Raw genomic sequence first — 20264 nt, 5'->3', positions numbered from 1 at the left:
ATGAGCATGGAATATCCCCACACCACAACCGACCATCAGAGACAAGTGACATTCATGGAAGTCTCCACCAGCAACACAACAACACACACCCTTTTCAAGTACCCAAGGAAGACTACCAAGTGTCTTGTTCAGACTAGCCAGCTACAGCAAAAAACCATAAAGCAAGTGGTCTATGAACAATAGAAACTTATTTCTTACACGTCTGGATGTTTGGAAGTCCAAGACTAAGGTACTGGTAGACTTGGTGTCCAACGAAGGCCTATATCCTGATTCACAGCTGGTGCCTTTTTTAGTAGCTTGCCAACGGCTTAAAGTGGGTATCAGGAGTGGAATAAGAAATGACTGAATATTCATGTGTATATACTTTCTCTTGGGGGTGATGAATTTTTCTAAAATTAGATTATGGTGATGTTTACTCAATTCCTTGAATATACTAAAAACTAGTGAAGTGTATATTTTTACAACATGAATTTCATTGTGTGTAAAGGCATTAAAAAATGAAACAAAAAGTCACATATTGGAAGAACTTGTATCTATGATATATAAAGAACTCTTAACTTGGCAATAAGAATATCAATTGAATAGTCAACTGAAGAATGGGAAAATATTTAATAAGTATTTCACCCAAGATATTTATTAATAGCTAATAAGTACATAAAATGAACTCAATACCATTGACAATTTGGAAAATTAATTTTAAAATCACAATGAACTATTACTACACATGTTCTAGAATACTTTTTAATGGAAAAGACTAAAAACATCATGTGTCACTGAGGATGTGCAGAAGTTAGACCTGTGTATGTCACTGAAGGAAATGCAGAATGGTACAACCAATCTGGAAGACAGGTAGCTTGTTGAAAAGTTACAGAGCCCACACTGGCTCACAGCATGGGAGGACTGGGCACAGTCAGTGCAGGATAGCAGTGGTCACCTTCCACTAGCTCCCAAAATTCCCCTTGTAAAATTACTCACGTATGACCACTTCTTTACTTACCATAAAATCTGGCATTTCTATTTTTTAGTATTTGCTTATGAAATGAAATGAAATGAAAATATGTAACTACAGAAAGACTTGTATATGAATTTTCTGATAACCATTAGTGAGAATAAACAAAACTGGGGGAAAAATCATATGGTACAACAACTAGTAAACAGCTGTAAAAATTGACTTAAAATCACTAAGCAGTTTAGAATAAACTAATGTTACACACCTTAATCAGAGAATAATATATTGCCTTGAATATCTATAGATGGCTGGTTCACTCTGACATTAAGTTAAAAATTTCAGTACATCAGAATTTTTATTTCAAGCAATTATTTTTTGTTCCTGATTAAAATTCCTTCTACATTTGTACTCATTAAACCACAGAGACTCTTTTGTAATGAATGATACTACAAATCAGGCAATTCCACCACTCTTCAAGTATTTGAATAATGTGCAATGCCTCCACAAAGTGATCATCTGCAAGTAAAAAATTTTATAAGAAAATTTTGGAGTGACACCATTTCATTCCTGTCCTGCACCGACTACTCAGTCCTTCATGTTGTGAGCCAGTGTGAGCCCTGCAACTTTACTCTCCTCCTCCTCCTCCTCCTCCTCCTCCTCCTCCTCCTCCTCCTCCTCCTCCTTCTTCTCTCTCTCTCTCTCTCTCTCTCTCTCTCTCTCTCTCTCTCTCTCTCTCTCTCTCTCTCTCTCTTTCTCCCCCTTTGTGGCACTAGGATCAAATCAGGGCCTTTGCACATGCTGGGGCAAGTGTTCTACCACTCCATGGCACACTAGCACTCCTTCCCCAGAAACCATACAAATTACCTAACTTTTCTTTTACATTATATTTTCCCAAATGTTTGCATACAGTTGTCATTTCTGTTCCCTATTTTGTTCCTTTGTTCCTTCCTAGGAATGGTTAGCAATTTCATCACCAAATTTTCTGGACATAAGTGTAGGATATAGCTGCACTGAGAAGAGCTTCTTATTATGAGAACTGAACTGACTGCAACCATCCCTGTGTGGTGGGATGAACATAGGTCCCCAGTTCTGAGAATTGCTGCATCCTGTGACTTCCATGTCCTCGGGGATAATCATGCAGTGAAGACTTTAAACTGAGGCTGAACTTCATCCTACTGTTTTAATTCAGTGTTCTGACTGTTTTTCGGTTTGATTTGTTTCTCTCTCCTCCAGTATTACCAATTCCCTGTGAGTCTCTGTGTCTGCCTTAATCTTGGTTATTGATTATAGCCTGTTAAGGGGGGCGTGGTAGATGCTTATATTGTAGTGCAATAAATTTTATTAACTTTGTTCCATTAATCAACTACTAGGACAAATAGAACAACTATTTTCTGGTTGCTATATCTCCATTATAAAAATATATCATGAAAAGCCTCCTTAAATTTTAGACTGAAAATAATGAATATGCACAATATGTCTCTACTGCATCTATCTAATACCTTGATTCAAATGAGATATATGGAGAAATTGCAATCTTTATGAGCCACTGATAAGAATATAAAATGGTGCCACCACCATGGAAAATAGAGTGGCAGTTCTAAGGAAATTAAAAATAGAATTACCATAAGTTCCAGCAATCTCATTTCTGGATATATCTCCAAAAACCAAAGCAGAAAGTTACAGAGATATTTGCACACCATATTCATAGCAGTTTTTTTTCAAAATAGCCAAAAGGTGTAAGGGATCCAAGTGTCCAACTTCAGGGCAAACAAACAAAATGCAGCCCCAGGAAGTCCCAACACTTATCATGATATGGATTAATTCCAAGGCACCAGTTTTGGGAGCAAATGCTGCGTGACCTGACTTAGGCAGCTTGACAGAGTGGTCAGAGCCAGGGGTAGGGGGCAGAAGGCACACCGCCTGAGTGGGGAGAAATGAAAGGAGCACTTGCAGAAGCTGAGAAACCTTGAAATGGACACGCAGATTGTGGCACAGCTAAGGGTGCACTTGATGGCCTTAAGTGTAAGGTTAGTGATTAAACTGGCAAACTTCATGCTGTGTGTATTATGTCACGATTAAAAAATTAAATAAAATACACTCTTCTTGAAAATGATTGGGATTAGAAAAAAATTTGCAGAATTTCATAAAATTATTTTGATGTCTTACACTGAATCTTTTATATATTTTTAATGATCTCAAGGTAACTGCTAATAGTTTAGTTATAGAAGTTTCTGATATACAATTATGTGCCAGCATAAATACCAACATAAAACTGAATCTATCACAAAAAAAATTAAAATTAATTGAATCAACTGGTCCCTCATTTAAAAATTAACTACTATTTATTTCTATTCTGAAACTGTTTCCTCTTCAGTGTCCTCAGATCCCACAGAAGTGCCTGAACATTGGCTTTGAGATGTGTTTCATGGATCTGAATGATCTTTTACTTGAACCATCAGCAATGAGCTAGTTTTCAGTGAGGAGGGCATCTTAAAAGTTCAACTACTCTATAAATATTTTGCATCTATTTGCAGTTTAGACAACAATAGAGAAGAGACCTAAAGTCAGAACTTGGCAAATCAATTCCTCTCCCGTATGTATTGGCACCATGGCAGAAGCTCATGGCATGACAGTATGTTTCAAGGAGAAATAAGACAAAGGTGTTTTAGCTGCTGTGTTTCCCGATAATAACATATTAGCAGAAGAAGACAATGAAGAGGGTGACCACACAGTTATGTAATCATTAAAAACTGAAACAATTATGACCAGAGTTGGCTGAAGATAATGTGAGGATGGCCTTAGGCCTGAGCCTAAGCAACTCCACATTAAAACTCCAGTTTGAAACCTGCAGTCTCACCAGGCACACCTACAGAGCCCTCCAGTATGGCTCTCGGGCACAAACAAGTCACTTCTCCCCACCCTGACAAACTCAGAAGGAAGTCTTTGGCATGCTGTCCTCGCCCTGTAAGAGGAAAGGTGAAAGATCAGGGTGGGGATCTCCAGCCAGAGGCTTTAACCTCAGGGTAAATGATGTCACTGAGAAATCGGGTGGCAGCTGATAGGGATTGAAAGGGGGGGGTCAAAATTCCCAAAATTTGATATAAATATTGGAGCAAATGAACAGACATTCAGCCAGCCAACAATGATGCCTTCACACAGCCTGATGAGGACCTGGGATGACATCCCAACACCTTTTGTCATTGGCCTGGTCCTCCACATTTTCCTCACTGCTCTCAAACTCTACAGCCACATCTTGACCCTGGTGAGAGCCACAACTTCCCCCTTCAACCCCTTCCTCAATTGGCTGTCAGCTCCAACCAGGAGAAGCCTGCCTCGGTTCCTGACTTGATTGCTGAGGTCTGAGTGAGTGTGCATCTGCTGGACTCAGGGCCTAGGGCTGAGACTTCTGATCTGGCACTTGAACTTAGCATGCAGAAGGAATGCCTGTCATTAGCCTGTCATGATTAAGTGTGTTTGCAGTGCTTAGAATTAATCTAGAATATTTTGCTGTGAATTATTTAATCTAGGATTGTTTGTTGTGAATTGATTATGTCTATTGCAGTGCCTAGCATTAAGGATGCTCATTTTCTTGATTAAGAACCTATAGAGTGAAACTGAATTGAGTGATTTGAGTGAATAAAGCATTGACTATGGCAGAAGCACGTGGACATTCTTTATTTCTCCCCCTGGACTGCATAAGTTGCACCTTTTGCCATCACGACAGATGGCTCCCAATCTTAAAATGGAATTAGGCTGGGTTCATCACACACTCATGCAGCTGTGGTGATCAGATCAGGAACCAAGGCAGGCTTCTCCTGGGGTGGAACTGATGGATGGCTGAAAAGGTGGTCATAGGGAGAAGTCCTTTTCTCATCAGAGTCAAGAGGCTGCTATAGAGTTTGAGAGCAGTGAGAACAACGCAGAGGATTAGGCAGAGGAGAAGAGTTGGGATGTCAGTCTAGATCCTCAACAGGCTCTCAGGCTTGTGTGCATCAGTGTAGACTGGCTGAATGTCTGTTTACTTCCTCTATCATTTATATTAAATTTTGGGACTTCTGACCACTCTTTCAATCCCTATCATCTGGTACTGGATTTCTCAGTGATGTCATTCATCCTGAGGTTAAAGCATCTGGTCTGGTGGTTCCCACCCTGATTTTCCTGCTTCTTGCTCTTAGCAGGGCAATGACAACATGCCAGAAACTTCATTCTGAGTTTTTCAGGGTGGGTAGAAGTGACTTGTTTGTGCCTGAGAGCCATACTGGAGGGCTCTGTAGGTGTGCCTGGTGAGACTGCAGGTTTCAAACTGGAGTTTTAACCTGGGGTTGCTTAGGCAAAAGCCTAAGGCTATCCTTACACCCATGCCTGGCTCTCCTTGACCAGATAACAATACTCCCTAAAACCTCAGGGTTCCTCATAAATTCTGGTGTTGAAATCTAAATTTACTCCCTATCTTGAAATGTTAAGCCATGTAGATCATTAACCTGCTATTTGCCCTTGTATTACACTTGCCAGAACCTCTTAGCTGCAAGACATGGCCTTTGTAACTTTTTGTTATAAAAAGCCTCTGCCCTTAGACCAGACACTGTCCTATGGCCCTGCATTTTGGTGAAGCAGTTGCTGATCAACTCTCTTGTGTACACAATATAAGCTTGCTTTAATTTGGTTAAAAAAAATTTATTTTATTCAGCCCACCAAGAGTCATGTGTAACATTTTAAGACTCCCAGACTAATAACAGTGCTTACTTAAGGAAATTGAGAGTAGTTATGATAGTGAGGTTAGTCATAGGAAAAAGATGCTCAAAATGTTGCCTTTCCTTTCCTACAAATGCTTACAATAGTTTAAATTTTAAAAATTAATGTGTTAAACATAAAACTTAAAGAAAACTTTGATGAAACTTTCAGAAAATAATGCCTAGCTAGTAAAGACCTGGAAAAGAGAAAGAATCTGCAGAGTTTGATAATAATAATTATTATTATTATAGCAACAATTACAATAATGATGATGATGATGTCATGTCAGTGCTGTCTTCACAAAAGCTGTATAAAGTAGCAGCACTTTTATTTTCACTCTGTTGTTATGTCTAGTTGTGGTGCTGTAAGAGAAATTCTAAAACAGCCAATAGACTGGAAATGATGGCTCATGTTCAGAGTAAATAAGGGTGGTGTGGGAAGGCACGGAATGCTACTAAACCTGCAAAGAATTCTCCATAGAGTGTTGATTTTAGAGCAGTAAATAGTAAGATTACTTGGTATGAGTAGTACCTTAAAGAATCAAAGGTAACAATGAAATTTTCTTGTAAAAAAATCAAAATTAAGAGTGATTTACTTAATATCCTGATGCTGCAATTAACAAAAAGAAGTTATTTTGTTACAAAGATGAAAGTGTTCTCTTAAGGATGCCTTTTGAAAAAACCTCCAATGGAAAAAATATGCCATTTTTATTGTCACAAAGTCTTTGTAAAATTATCTTCATGATTCATTTTGCTATGTGTCTGTTGGTGGTATACATGCAACTGATTCTTTAAGGTTCAGGAATATCTTTTTTCCATTGGCTTTTATAAACTCCTTCAATAATCAGTTTATCTGCACAATCTTTATCATTTCCAACCTATGGAATCATGTCATTAACAAAAAATGACAACTATACTTCTTTCCATCTCTTATGTATTTTATTTTTCTTGTCTTATTACATGAGTGAGTAATCACAAGCCACTGAAGTAGGAACAAACTTTATTTCTGAACTCCACCAGCACACTCCACACACGCTCCCGGGAAAATGCTGAACACCACGCCATGCGGCTCCTCCCGGGACACACTACTCAACAGGAAATCCCTCCTCCGGAATTCCCTCCTATTATTGGGACACAGTTCTTCTATCTAAAAGGACTTATGATAAATCCTGGGGTAATTGATCCCAATTATGAAGGTGAAATAAAAATTATAGCTAGTTCTCTAAGAGGTATATCACTAATTTCACCAGGAGATAGAATAGCACAGTTATTAATAATACCCAGCCTGCATGATAAATTTTCCAGTAGTACTATGGAAAGAGGTTCCAGGGGTTTAGGGTCCACAGGTGTAGATTGGGCTATGCTGTCTTTAAATTTAGATTCTCGCCCAATGCTAAAACTAAATATTCAAGGATATGAATTTAATGGGCTACTGGATACAGGTGCAGACCTTAGCATCTTATCAAGTCAAGAATGGCCAAAACATTAACCATTACAACAGGCTACTCAAATACTTTGAGGCCTAGGAGTGGCAACTAATCCCCATAGAAGTGCAATGGTATTAGATTGGAAGGATCCTGAAGGATGTGAAGGAACTATACATCCATATGTATTGGATCATCTTCCTATAAATTTATGGGGATGAGATGTCCTAGGTCAATTAGGTTTGACATTAACAAATAACATCAATCCAAATGTGCCCACTATTAGGGCTAGACAAAGTTTTAGGAAAGAAAAAAGATTAGGAGAACAAGAACAAGGTATAGCAGCATAAATTCAAATAGATCAAGGAATAAATAGACATGGATTGGGTTTTCAGAAGGGGTCACTGAGACAATAAAAATTACTTGGAAATCAGAAAGACCAGTATGGGTTCCTTAGTGGTCCCTGACTAAAGAAAAGATACAAGTAGCCCATGACCTGGTCAAACAACAATTAGTGGAGGGACATATACAACCTTCTGTATCTCCCCATAATACTCCCATTTTTGTCATTAAAATGAAATCTGGTAAATGGAGACTATTGCAAGATTTAAGAGCCATTAATAATGAGATGGTTATTATGGGACTTGCTCAATCGGGGATTCCCCAATTGTCTGCTTTGCCAAAAACCTGGTATGTTTTAGCTATAGATATTAAAGATTGTTTTTTTCAATTCCAATTCATCCTGAGAATAGTCCACGTTTTGCATTTACTATCCCTGCACTGAATCATGAAGGTCCTGATCAGAGAAATGAATGGAAAGTACTCCCTCAAAGGATGGCTAACAGCCCAACTATGTGTCAAATTTATGTTAACAAAGCAATCCAGCCACTTAGAAATCAAAATCCTGAACTACAAATATTTCACTATATGGATGATATTATTAGCACACAAAGATAAAAACACATTGCTAGAATGTTATGCCACACTTACAAACTTATTAAAAAACTATAATCTAGAGATAGCAATAGATAAAGTACAATTAAATTTTTCAATTAATTATTTAGGAGTTTTATTATCCTCAACCTGATCCATCCACCAAAACTTCAAATATGAGTAGATCAACTCAAATCACTGAATGACTTTCAAAGGTTATTAGGGGACATAAATTGGATAAGGCCTTATCTAGGCATACCAACAGGAGAGTTGGGACCTTTATTTGATATCCTAAATGGTCCATCAGATCCAAATTCACCCTGCATGTTAACGCCTGAAGCAAGAAAGGCATTAAAAATTATTGAAACATATATGGAAAATATGCATTTGGATAGAATTGATATAAGTTTGCCTTTATTATTTATTGTACTACCAACAAAAAATATTCCTACAGGAATATTTTGGCAGGAAGGTTCATTATTGTGGATACATTTATCTTATTCTCCTAACACTATTCTTACTAGGTATCCTGAGGCTGTAGGACAATTAATACTCAAAGGAATAAAAGCAGCAAAGGGAGTGTTTGGAATTTCACCCAATAAAATTATTACTCCATATACTATGGATCAAATTGATGAGTTACCTAATGAGTTATTTACTTGGGCAATAATCATGTGTAAATCTAATGTTTCATTTGATAATCACTTACCATCTAATCCTTTATTGTCTTTTTGGTCTTTGCATCCTGTAGTTTTTCCAAAAATGACAAGAAAAACCCCTATCATGGATGCTTCAAATATATTCACTGATGGGTCAAATAATGGTACAGCAGCAGTACTTACCCCTGATCAAACTTTTACATTTTTAGTTCCCAAACAATCAGCTCAAAAGGTAGAGCTTAATGCAGTTTTACAAGCTTTTGTGAAGTTTAAAGATTCTGTATTAATTTATTTTCTAATAGTCAGTATATACTTAATGCAATAGTATCCCTTGAAAATGCTGGTAGGATTTCTCCTTCCTCTACTGTTTTCTCTTTTTTTTTCCACTATACAAAGTCTAATCTGGGACAGAAAAGATCCATTCTTTATAGGACATATCAGAGCACATACAGGATTGCCTGAAGCCCTTAGTTTGTGTCGCAACCCCTCGCCAGCAAGGGAAACACGACACAGGATCCTTCTTTCAGCAGTTTATTCAGGACCCTTGAAGCATGATAAGAAAACAGGAAAAAGGGGCGAGTGGTCGGTCTGCCCTGGCTTAAGTACCCAGCCCCGCCAATGAACTAGCACCACGTGGAAAAGTCCAATAGGTACAGCACAGCAGAAGCAGGCCAGAGCCCAGCCCCACAGCCTTACAAGGAGTTGTTTACCTCTAACAACTCTAACTGCTAAAGAAGCAGAAGCAGGAAACCAGCGCCATTTTCAGGGTGCGGTCGCCAGCTCCCAACAAGTTTGAGCAATGATTTAGCAGATAAAACTACACATGACATACATATTTTCTCTACACTAGAAGAAGCTACAAATTTTCATAAACGGTTCCATGTCAATGCTAATACTTTACAAAAGCATTTTAAAATAACTAAGGAAAAAGCTAGACAAATAATAAAACAATGTCAAAATTGTGTGACCTTTTTACCACAAGTTAATCTTGGAGTCAATCCTAGAGGACTGATACCTAACCATATTTGGCAGATAGACGTCACACACTTGCCAGAATTTGGAAAATTAAAATATTTGCATGTTACAGTTGACACTTCTTTCAGATTTTTGATGGGCTCCCTTCATGCCAGAGAAAAAACTAAAGATATTATAGCTCATTGCTTACAAAATTTTGCCACTGTGGGCGTTCCAAAACAGTTAAAAACAGATAATGCCCCTGGCTATACTTCTACCTCTTTTAAACAATTTTGCTCATCATTTGGCATTACTCATATAACAAGAATCCCATACAATCCACAGGGACAAGGCATAGTTGAAAGAGCTCATCAAAATATTAAAATTTACTTATTAAAGCAAAAAGAGGGAATTGGGAAGGGGTGTATATATTCCCCAAAGATAAACTTAAAATAACCCTCTTTACTCTAAACTTTTTAAATTTGGATTCATCAAGGCTTAGTGCTGCAGAAAGGCATATGTGTCCAAAAAATGTACATAAGCCCAAGGTCATATGTACCTGGATATTCTAACAGGACAATGGAAAGGTCCTGACCCAGTGATTGTCTGGAGTCTGGGTTCTGTTTGTGTGTTTCCACAGGGAGAACAGCAGCCGATTTGGATTCCAGAGAGACTAACCAAAGCAATTTCTACAAATCAAAAGAAGATGATTTGACTCAAATCCATAACAGCTGATATCCAGAACTCCAGTTTGGCTCTTCTAACATCTTCGACAGTGATTCTCCCACACCTGGAGGCTAATGAATAATGAACACCATTAAAGCCTATTTCAAATGTAAAAAACCTTGGGGCTTGCTTGTGGAATTACCTTCAGACCCATATGCAAATTACAGGAAGAAGGATGGGATATCAAAAAAAAAAAAAAGAAAGAAATGTCAAACCCAGGTGGTAACCAGGATGCTTTTTTTTTCAATATCTATTTTATTATTACCTTTTCCCACATCATAAAGTTTTATTTTGTTTTTCGAGCTCATAGAGACCTAGGTTAATGTTTTTCTGATCAGTTCTATTTTTTGACTGTGGATTTTTTAAACATTGCAATGGAGATTTCACCTGTAAAAAGCTACAAGGCCTTTATTGTGTTATGTGTGGTATGTATTGTATCAGATGCGCACACTAGTGTTTTGTGTTGTATGTCTGTTTGTGCATATGTCCATATATCATATATGAGGAGCGCTCATGAAAAAATGGATCCAAACATTTTTTTTTATTCACATGATTTAAATGGTTTAATTTAAATTAGATAAACAGCTGTTAATGATTGTTTGTAAAGGTGGTTAACAGATCTGTTTGTTTACATTCACCTTTCCTTTTCATTATATTTAATAATTCTGTTCAAGATAATGTAAATTGTTCTGAAAATTGTTTTTTTTTAGTGTCTGCTGGAATGTTACATAATTTCTTTTTAGCCATCATTGCCAGAATTTCTATCTTCATCCCAGTGCTGGTGAAGACAAAGATAAAACCAAACTACAGCTTCTTCAATAGCTATCACAGTAAACTAAATAAACTGATGCATCAATGAATAATAACTCAACAAGTGATGCTCAATCAAGGAGTCAATTTACTTTGGGAGGAAATGGACACATTGATGGATTCCTCTGATTTGAACTGCTTGCAGAACTTGCCTGGACTATGTATCACTTGTATGCATTGTGAACTATCTGTTGGTGCAGCAAATTGTGGTAGTGCTGGGGCATCTTTGCTGATGGTGTCATTGGTGGTACAATTTTTCCAAAAAGAGCCATCATTTGGCTTGGTGTCATAGCATTTTGTATCCTCCTCCCTTCTGCTTGTGATAGTCTAAAATTTGGGAGCCAATAGAGGTGAGGCAAAGAACCTCACCCCCCACTGGCACCAAGGTCAAATTTGGGGGCCAACAGAGGTGAGGCAAAGAACCTCACCCCCCTCTGGTGCAAAGGTCTATCCACAAGTATGGCTGGTGCAAAGGCCAAATTTGGGGGCCAACAGAGGTGAGGCTAAGAACCTCACCCCCCCCATTGGTGCAAAGGCCTATCCACAAGTATGGCTGTATGCTGGACTGGTAGTCAATGACAGGTAAGATCCAATTGCAATGGTACCAACCTAAGACAGGAGGCTGACACCTTGAGGTCAGCTCATCCGATGACAGGTAAGGACCATATGTAGATTTGGACAACCTAATACAGGCACGGTCCCTAAGCCACATGCTGGTTGTTTAATTAAACAGAAGGGGGAAGATGTTGAGAGCCACAGCCAAGTCAGAATTACAGCCTGGCATATTGCCAGAAGGAATGGTTGAAAGGTGACTCCAGCGAACCTTTGAGATGATAATTTGAGTTAAGCTATATATAATTGCTGTGATGCTGGATTAACTGAGTTGTATATTGACCCTGCTCCAGGAATAGGGTGGCTCTGGGAATCTGCCTCTCTGGGAATTTGCCTCAGGTGCCGGCTACTTTGGAGTTCCCATGCAGTTCTCGTGGGGGTTCGGTGAGATTGGGTGCACGGAGCCTGGTGGAAGGAGTGTGTTCCTGAGTAGTGTGTGTGCAGTGCTGGTGAGAGTTGGGGAATAAAGAATTGCTGTTTGAACCTACAAGGCTTTGTGGTGGCTTGGTTATTTGTGCCCAGCCAGACTGCGGCACAAGAGTGCTGCTTTGGAACTGTTGGTGAGGCATTTCAGCATGTGGGAACTGTCTATGATGAGAACAAGGTTGATGAGTTGCAAAGGCCTCAGTGCAGCCCCTGGGGGATTCTCTGGTGGATTTTAATGTGTAGTAAGAGTGTGTCCATAGAGCTAGTAAGGCATGAAAGTCCCATTTGACTCCATTTGGGGCACCATGCTTTTAGGGAGACCCATGCATCTGCTAATGGTTTCCTATCTGACAGAAAGTGCCTTCAAACCAGAATCACAGAGAAAGGATGCCTGGAGCACATTCCTGGATCCTTTGACCTCCCGGTCATTACAAATCAACCTTTAACTGGCTGTGTGTTCATATTTGAATGCTGCTGTTGAAAAACCAGCCTCTATCTCAGAGCAAAGCCTGTCCAAGGAAGGGGCTTGACCTTTGTCCTTGGAAAGACCCACAGAGAACTCCTAGGCACATACCAACCCTGCTGAGTTGTTTATCTACAAATAACAGGAGAGGTGTTCAGCGCCAGGTGTCCCTGACTCAGTCAGTCTAGGTGGGGACCCATAGCAACCCCCTAGCAGCCACCAATCAGCATGAGACAGGGAAATACCTGGGATGCCAGATGACCCCCCAGTAGTTTATGGTGGTAGATAATGTGTTGGAAAACCATGTAGTTCAGAGTGAACCCCCCCCCCCTTGGCTTAAACCAATAAGTTCAAAGGAATCCTCCTCTCCCCTGCTCAACTTGTTGCCACCAGTGAATGTGCTAATCATGTTTTAGAGTTGTTGGTGTGTGATGATTTGCGAAGAGATGCTATGGTGTATGTGAAGTCCCTGCCTTCCCCAAAGAGTGTATAAAACTGCTGCAAACCCTGGGCTCGGGGCCTCTCATTGTCATCAGTTGCTGTGTGCGTGCAGAGGTCCCAGCTAGCTCACAATAAACACCTCTTTGCTGCTTACATCGATCTTGGTCTCTGGTGGTCTTTTGGGGGTCCCAAATTCGAGCATAACACCATTATTTTGTACTCTTATCAGAAATAAAGTTTAGAGCTTGAAGCATTGTAATTTTGCATCTGATGAATCTTCTTTAACAACAGTAAACTGTCAGTGTACATAATGTTGGTTTTAAAATGGAAAGTAGAGGAACTTTTAGAATGAGCTTATAAGGGAACACTTCTTAGAGAAGTGAATTTTCCACTGAATATTAAAAGCTGACATTTATTTTAGAAAAAATTTAGGGAATATTGCTATCTACTTGATAGTCTGCAATGTACTTTCACATATTGTATATTTAATAAGGAGAAAAATAAAAGTAAGAGAGAGAAAGAAAGAGCAAGAACAAAGGGAACATTTTAGCTGAAAAAATAAATACTAAGGGAAGAGAAAGAGGTGTTGCATACTTTTAAGTCAAAGAGAAAAAGATTGACTTGTACAACAGGAACCATTTAAATCTGCCTTACTACACTCCCTTCAAGAATTCAGGTAACAGTTTGTCTATTCCATTGCTCTCACATGTTAAAGAGTGAGTGATAAAACAGCAATTCCTTCTTACCAATGCACACTGAAAAGAGCTTACATAGATTCCCTCCAGACAACTCTTTCCCACCAGCATCTGCAGAGCACCCTTGGCTTCCCTCTTCCTGCCAGAACTCTAGAACCAGCTTCAAGCCTCACAAGTCCCTTGAGCCTAGACCTTCCTCCTTTTGCCAGTTCCAATCATCATTCCTGAGTTTGCTTGTTCTGGCATTTTCAGCCCATGACTGGGCTGTTCTCTCCCCTTCAACTTACAAACATGTTATCATCTTTCTCCTCTAAAAAGCAATTCTCTGCACTTACATTCATCTCCTAGGACCCTTCCTTTCCTCTTGCCTATGCAGTTCCTTACAATCCTGTTGATAGATCTGAAAGGGTAAAGTTTCTAAGCTGCAAAGCCTGAGTTAAAATGTAATGGACCAGGTATTGTTAAGTTCCTGTGCTACACTCAAAACCTGAAATTCCTGTAGCTGTTAGGACAATTCCCAGGACTTCCCAGTAGATATTCCCCCTGACCATTTAGTTGTTTAATAACCTAGGACCCTGTGCAGCTTGGCATGTAGGCATCTCAGGGCCCAAACCAATCTGTTTGAATGTACCCCCCTTCTTAGGAGTGACCTATCACCCCCGCCCGACCTGTTCCCGCCAATGAATGGACTAATCATGTTTGAGAGTTGTTGTTCAATTTTCCCGTGCCTCATGATGATTTTCTCTGATGTATGCAAAGCCCCTGCCCTCCCCAAAAAGTGTACTTAAGCACTGCTCAACCCCTGCTCGGGGCTCTTGGTCACTCTCCCTTCTTGAGTGAGCCTGGAGCACCAGCGTGCTGGATTGGATCCTCAATAAATCCCCTTTTGCTGTTGCATGAGCTGGTCTCTTGGTGGTCTCTTCCTCCGACGTTCACCGGACCCTTACAGATCCAGCCTGATTTTCTCTCAAAATTGGGAGCCATCTCACTACAAAGCCATGAAAAGATAATTTTGGCTTTACTATAAATTACTGCAGATTCTGAACCTGCTTGGAATGCCTGCCCATGCCTTGAACTCACCCATGCCTGGCTCTCTCTGACCAGATAGCAGCCCTCTCTGAAACTTTAGTGATGCCTCATAAATCTTGGCCTTCCCTAGCCAGACAACAACCCTCTCTGAGGCTCTAATGATCCTCATAAATTCTGATGTTGGGGCCATCAAAAATGTAAACTACCATTAGTGTTATGCTCCTCAGAGTTCTGTTATCTGTAACCCCCCTTTGTGTAACTTTCTGGGCTATAAAGCTGGGCTGCAGGAAAGCTGGGGTGCTGTCTTATTCCCACGGTTTTGGGAGGGAGAGGCAGCCTGGCCAGTTGAAATAATAAGCTTGCTTTAATTTGATTTTAATTGGAGTCAGTGGTCTTTTCTTGTGTCCTGGTCTAACACTGTCCCCACTGCAGAAGATCTTCTCAGGCTCACTTCAGGCAGAACTCACCCATTGCCTTTCCCCACAGGGTGAGTGCAGTCCCACACTGCTGACTCTATGGCTACTTGGCCTGTTAGCCATACTTTGTACAGGTGATCACTCTTCCCTTCCCGGAAACTTACCGCTGTTTACCGTTGATGAATCCTTGCTTCCCCAATGCTGAAGTATAACACCAGAGAAGCATGCAGAGGCTAGTTTATAGTGGAAAGTAGAAGCTTTATTAAGGACAGTAGAAAAGACTTCTCCCCGGAGGAAGAAGGGCACCCAAGAGGTGGAATCCATTGAGAGGGAAGGTCTTCCCTTTTTTATAGCTAAGGTTTACTTTCAGATTTCCCGCATTCCCATGGCAGGCATTTCTGCCCTTTGTTCTGTTTTCTTGCAGTGATGAAATGTAAGTGGGAAGGCCCAAAAGGAGGGGCAAATGGGCCAGAGGAGTAATCTGGGCAGGAAGGGCCTGGGGCCGCTTTTGATTAGCACCTCTCTGTTTGCTGAGAGCTGCTTCATTAACTGTTAGAGTCTGTAAACAAGTCAGGATGGCGCCTGGCATTTTGCCAAAGGGAATGGTTTGTGAAGTAACACGTAGGACCCCTTAATAAGCCTCATGGCCTATCATCCTATTCTAATTAGATAATAAAGTGGGGAGAGTCAAACATGTTCTAATGTTCCCACTCCTTGAAAATAGTAGAATATCCTCCATAATCAAGACAAATCAAAGCCCATTCTCACAAATCTGAACAGAGCCACAAAAAAATCTAACCCATCTAGAAAAAATACAAGAGTTCATGTTCAAAAACAAGAAAATATGCACATTATGTCTGGCAATGGTGCTCTGAAGAATATTTATTAGGCCTGTTGTATATTTTCTGGGACCTCTAAGCTGACTTTCTTTAAATTTTGAGGAAGTGTGAATGAGAAATTGTTAATTGTTAATTTCTCTAACTCCTAAGGGTGCCACTGTCAACACGTCCAACCCTGTCATCCTTATTCACTTGCAGAAATTTTAGCATGTTTTTCCACATTGTGGGATGGGATTCCTCCAAATGATAGGTCAGGTCTGAATGTCCCTTGGGTAGACATTTATTCATTTAACATAAATCATTTAAGTCGTTTTCCATCGTCACTGGAATTCTGCTGTTAGCTTTGTTGGGGTGAAGGGATTCCTATGGTTTCCCAAACTCTTCTCATTCCTCCTGCCTTGATTAAGGTTATTCTGATAGTATATGGGGAAGGTAGAGGCTAAATAATCTTCAAGCATTTTAAGCAAGAGACCCATCATTTTCCCTTATTGCTAACAAGTAGTAATGAGAAATTATGCCCTCTGCATGCAGCAAAAACTCACAATCTTGTTTTGTCTCTTCTTCTTCATGAGCTATTGCTTCACAAAGTTGAACATACATGTCATTGAGCTCAGTTACATAAAAGAGTTAAAATACACAGAACCTATGAGTCCCTGGTATTGGAGGTGCTAAGGTTAAATGGTTGACCAACTTATTTGGGCTCTTGTTTAGGCGTTTGGCACTACAAAGGCACTATAGGTCACATTTAATTTTCTAGTTGAAGCACAGGTGCTTCTTTTGGACTATTTGAAGCAGTCTCATCTTTGTTGAGGACCTCCTGGGTATAAGTCACTGTGCCAACCTGGCTGGCCACCACATTCACAGCTGGTGTTTCCCACACCTGTCTCACCCTGAGTCAAGCCCGAGGAAAGAACGCTTGGCTTAGAGGGACATGAGGGGCACTGAGGTTGGTCCACTGGAGGGGCTGCCTTCCCTCAACCTCCCCATGCCATTTCCAGTCACATCAAGGGCCTCCTGGGTCTACAGTGCCAGACACCCATTCGCTGTCGAGGTCCAGCAACATCCACGGAGGAGTCCAAGGCGACCCCCACCTCCCACCATTGCTACTGCCCTTGTGCTCGCCCCTTCCCCAGCACCTTCTTCACTGCCTCTTTCACGTCTTTGTTTCTCAGGGTGTAGATCAGGGGGTTCACACTGGGTGTGACGATTGTATAGAAAAGAGTGAGGAACTTGCCCTGGTCCTGGGAATAGGCGTTTGCTGGCTGGAGGTACATGTAAATGATGGTGCCATAGAAGAGCGAGACGACAGCCAGGTGTGAGCTGCAGGTGTTGAGAGCCTTCCTGCGCCCCACCGCTGAGCTGATGCGAAGCACGGCTCTGGCGATGTAGCCATAGGAGGTGAGGATGAGCAGCAGGGGTGTCAGGATGATGAAGATGGCCAAGGCGAAGGCCAGCGCCTCGAGGGTCGTGGTGTCTACACAGGCCATGCCAATGAGAGCCGGCATCTCACAGAGAAAGTGGTCCACCCTCCTGTGCCCACAGCGGGGCAGCAGCAACGTCTGGGGGGCCATGATGAGAGAGTTGCTGAAGCCGCTCAGCCAGGCTGCAGAGGCCAGCTGCCCGCAGAGGCGATGGTGCATGATGACGGTGTAGTGCAGAGGCTTGCAGACTGCGACGTAGCGGTCATAGGCCATGACGGCCAGGAGCACGCACTCCACGCCTCCCAGGGCCAGGACGAAGTAGAGCTGGACGGCACAGCCCACGTAGCTGATGGTCTTGTCTGGGCCCCACAGGTTGTAGAGCATCTGGGGGATGGAGCCCGTGGTGAAGCACACGTCCAAGAAGGAGAGGTTGGCCAAGAAGAAGTACATGGGCGTGTGCAGCCGGGCGTCCAGGGCCGACAGCAGGATGATGGCCACGTTGCCCAGAAGTGTGAGCAGATAGAAGGTGAGTACCACCACAAAGAGGCCCAGCTCCAGGCGGGGGCGGTCAGAGAAGCCCACCAGGATGAAGCCCTCAGAAGAACTTGCGTTCTGCCTGCCCATCACCTGCCCCCACACGTTACCTGTTGGGAGAAAGCCTCTGTGAGCTGCAGGCACAGGTCTTCAGGACGGAAGGCGCTGGAGGACTGGGGCCGCCCTCCGATATGCAGGAGGCTTGGCCCAGGAGTTCCACAGTAGGACCACTCACAGTCTGGTTAGAAGAGCACAGTATATGGAGTTTGGGGGCCTCTTGTCTATGATTACATACCAACATGTTGCATCATTCTGTTCAATATGGCAGGATGCAAAGAGTCAGTTTCAAAAGGTGATGATTTTACAAGAATCAAGCACCCAATTTTTTTTTCTACTTGTTTTCTTTTTAAAGGGAAAGTATCAAATTCTCCTAGTTATCTGTAACCCTGGGTAGGAGAACTGGCTGTGTCACTGGATCAGAAAACCAGATTTGCCATCAGGTGGAATCTCATTCTAAATAGTGTGTCATCCTGAGAAGATTGGCATCAGATCCAAATCCAATTTCAGGAAGAAGAGTCTTACCTCATTGTTATTTTATCTGTAACTGGATTCCCATCCTGCTTGCTGCTGCAGGACCCCGATGCCCACATCAGAGAAGCTGGTAACAGACAGCTCACCTCAGGCCCCACAGCCCTCTCCCCAGCCTACCCCAGAGCTCTGTGGTCCATTGTGCTTCATACCATGGAAGTGTTTGCTAATGCTGGGACTGCTTCCCTGAGGAGAGGAAAAAAGCAATTCCCAGGGCCAACCCAGTGGGACTGATGCCTCACATCTTCTGCTAGCCCCACCTTTAACATGCTTTATTCTCTACTCCCAGGAGTCCCGCCTTGATCATTCATTTATCTTTCCTGATACCTTCAGAGAACTAAAGGTTTTCTATCTTCTGTGACACTTTATATTCTCAGTTACCTGGCAGTGGTTTCATGTCTTAGGGTGAGTGTGCAGTATAATGTAGGTCAACCATAGGCAGAGCCCCAATTACTAATATTTTAAAAAATTTTCCAAAACAGTTAGTAAAAAGTAATTGGGTCTGACTTTTGTAAAGAAGAAATATTTTTTATCTCTTGGGTACACTGGGGCACAGAGTGGGGTTCAGATCCACTGCTCCAGGAATGCTTTGCCAGGATTACATCCCATTGGCATGTGTCCCCCAATGGTTATAAGATATTGGGCCTTAGAACTGACATTTGCCAGAATTGAAGGATTGCCAAGGTCATCCTTGCAGAGGCTGAAACAAGCTTCTACAGGGGTGGTGAGTGGATTGACAGCATTAACAATATCTAATTGGGTAGAGAATGCTTTGATTTGCTGAGGGCCCATCCATGTTGTCTGTCCAGCGTGTCAGTACGGGCTTTCCCTTCATCTGTAAATTGAAAATCCACAAGAATGGCATTACGTGATAGTTTAGAGGGAACATACAGGTATGTGCAAAGGAGCCAGGAGGGCAGGTGCCAAAGGGGAAGAAGCCAGTGCCTCTGCAGAGGAAACCCATCAAAGCCTGGGACTTACTCTCTTTTGTTTCTTTAAAATTCACTGTTAGGAAGCATGACCACGGAGGAATAGCTGTTCATTCTGAGTGGCAGGGTATATGCATTGTTTCTATTAGTCTTAGTAAGTTTCAATATGTTTTGAAATTTCAAAATATGAAAGAAAAATAAAACTATGAATTTCAAGCCACTTAAATATTAGCAGGGCTAATATTGTGTCCCTCTTATGAGCTATGTATAGGTACAGTCATCCACCCCACTTTTTCCTCAGCTGGCCCAGGAGGCGGGCACTTTCACCCTTCAGCTGTGCTGGTCATGCTGCTAAGCCAGGAGGATGATGGATTAAGCTTCAGTCCCGCAGTTTCACCCCACAACAAGGTGGGCAGCAGAGCAATTATACCAGACCTGCATGTAAGAAAACTAGCAAGTCGAAGACTGCAACTCAGGTCTTTTGTTTTGCTGCCCAAGATATAATAAGAGTTTTCCTGCTTATAAGTTGGACGAGGCAGGTAGGTAGCTGGCATGGCAAAGAGGCAGACAGAAACCACATTTTTACTCAGAAAATGAGGAATGTGATCAAAACTTGCTTGCCAAGTGGTGTGAATGTGAGTGCATTGGGTGCTGTCTGTCAGATCATCACTCACAGGAGGAGGTGC

The 20264-nt window shown here is 41.5% G+C and overlaps 1 protein-coding gene across 1 annotated transcript; it reads right to left on the bottom strand.

The window, feature by feature from the left end:
• Window positions 1-16715: 16715 nt before the first annotated feature.
• On the bottom strand, window positions 16716-18151 carry LOC101973860 (putative olfactory receptor 2W6). The gene has a single exon (XM_005337099.2). The coding sequence runs from the start codon at window positions 18149-18151 to the stop codon at window positions 17210-17212; it is 942 nt and encodes a 313-aa protein (XP_005337156.1). The 3' UTR covers window positions 16716-17209.
• Between the last annotated feature and the right edge of the window lie 2113 nt (window positions 18152-20264).

Source organism: Ictidomys tridecemlineatus, chromosome 8 (assembly GCF_052094955.1).
Source record: "Ictidomys tridecemlineatus isolate mIctTri1 chromosome 8, mIctTri1.hap1, whole genome shotgun sequence".
In the NCBI taxonomy this organism is placed as follows: Eukaryota; Metazoa; Chordata; class Mammalia; order Rodentia; family Sciuridae; genus Ictidomys; species Ictidomys tridecemlineatus.
Note: the sequence above shows the minus strand (reverse complement) of the source record. Positions and strands in the feature narration are given on the sequence as shown.

Coding starts and splice junctions, on each gene's coding strand:
- LOC101973860 (XM_005337099.2), bottom strand. CDS start 18,151: ATGGGCAGGCAGAACGCAAGTTCTTCTGAGGGCTTCATCCTGGTGGGC.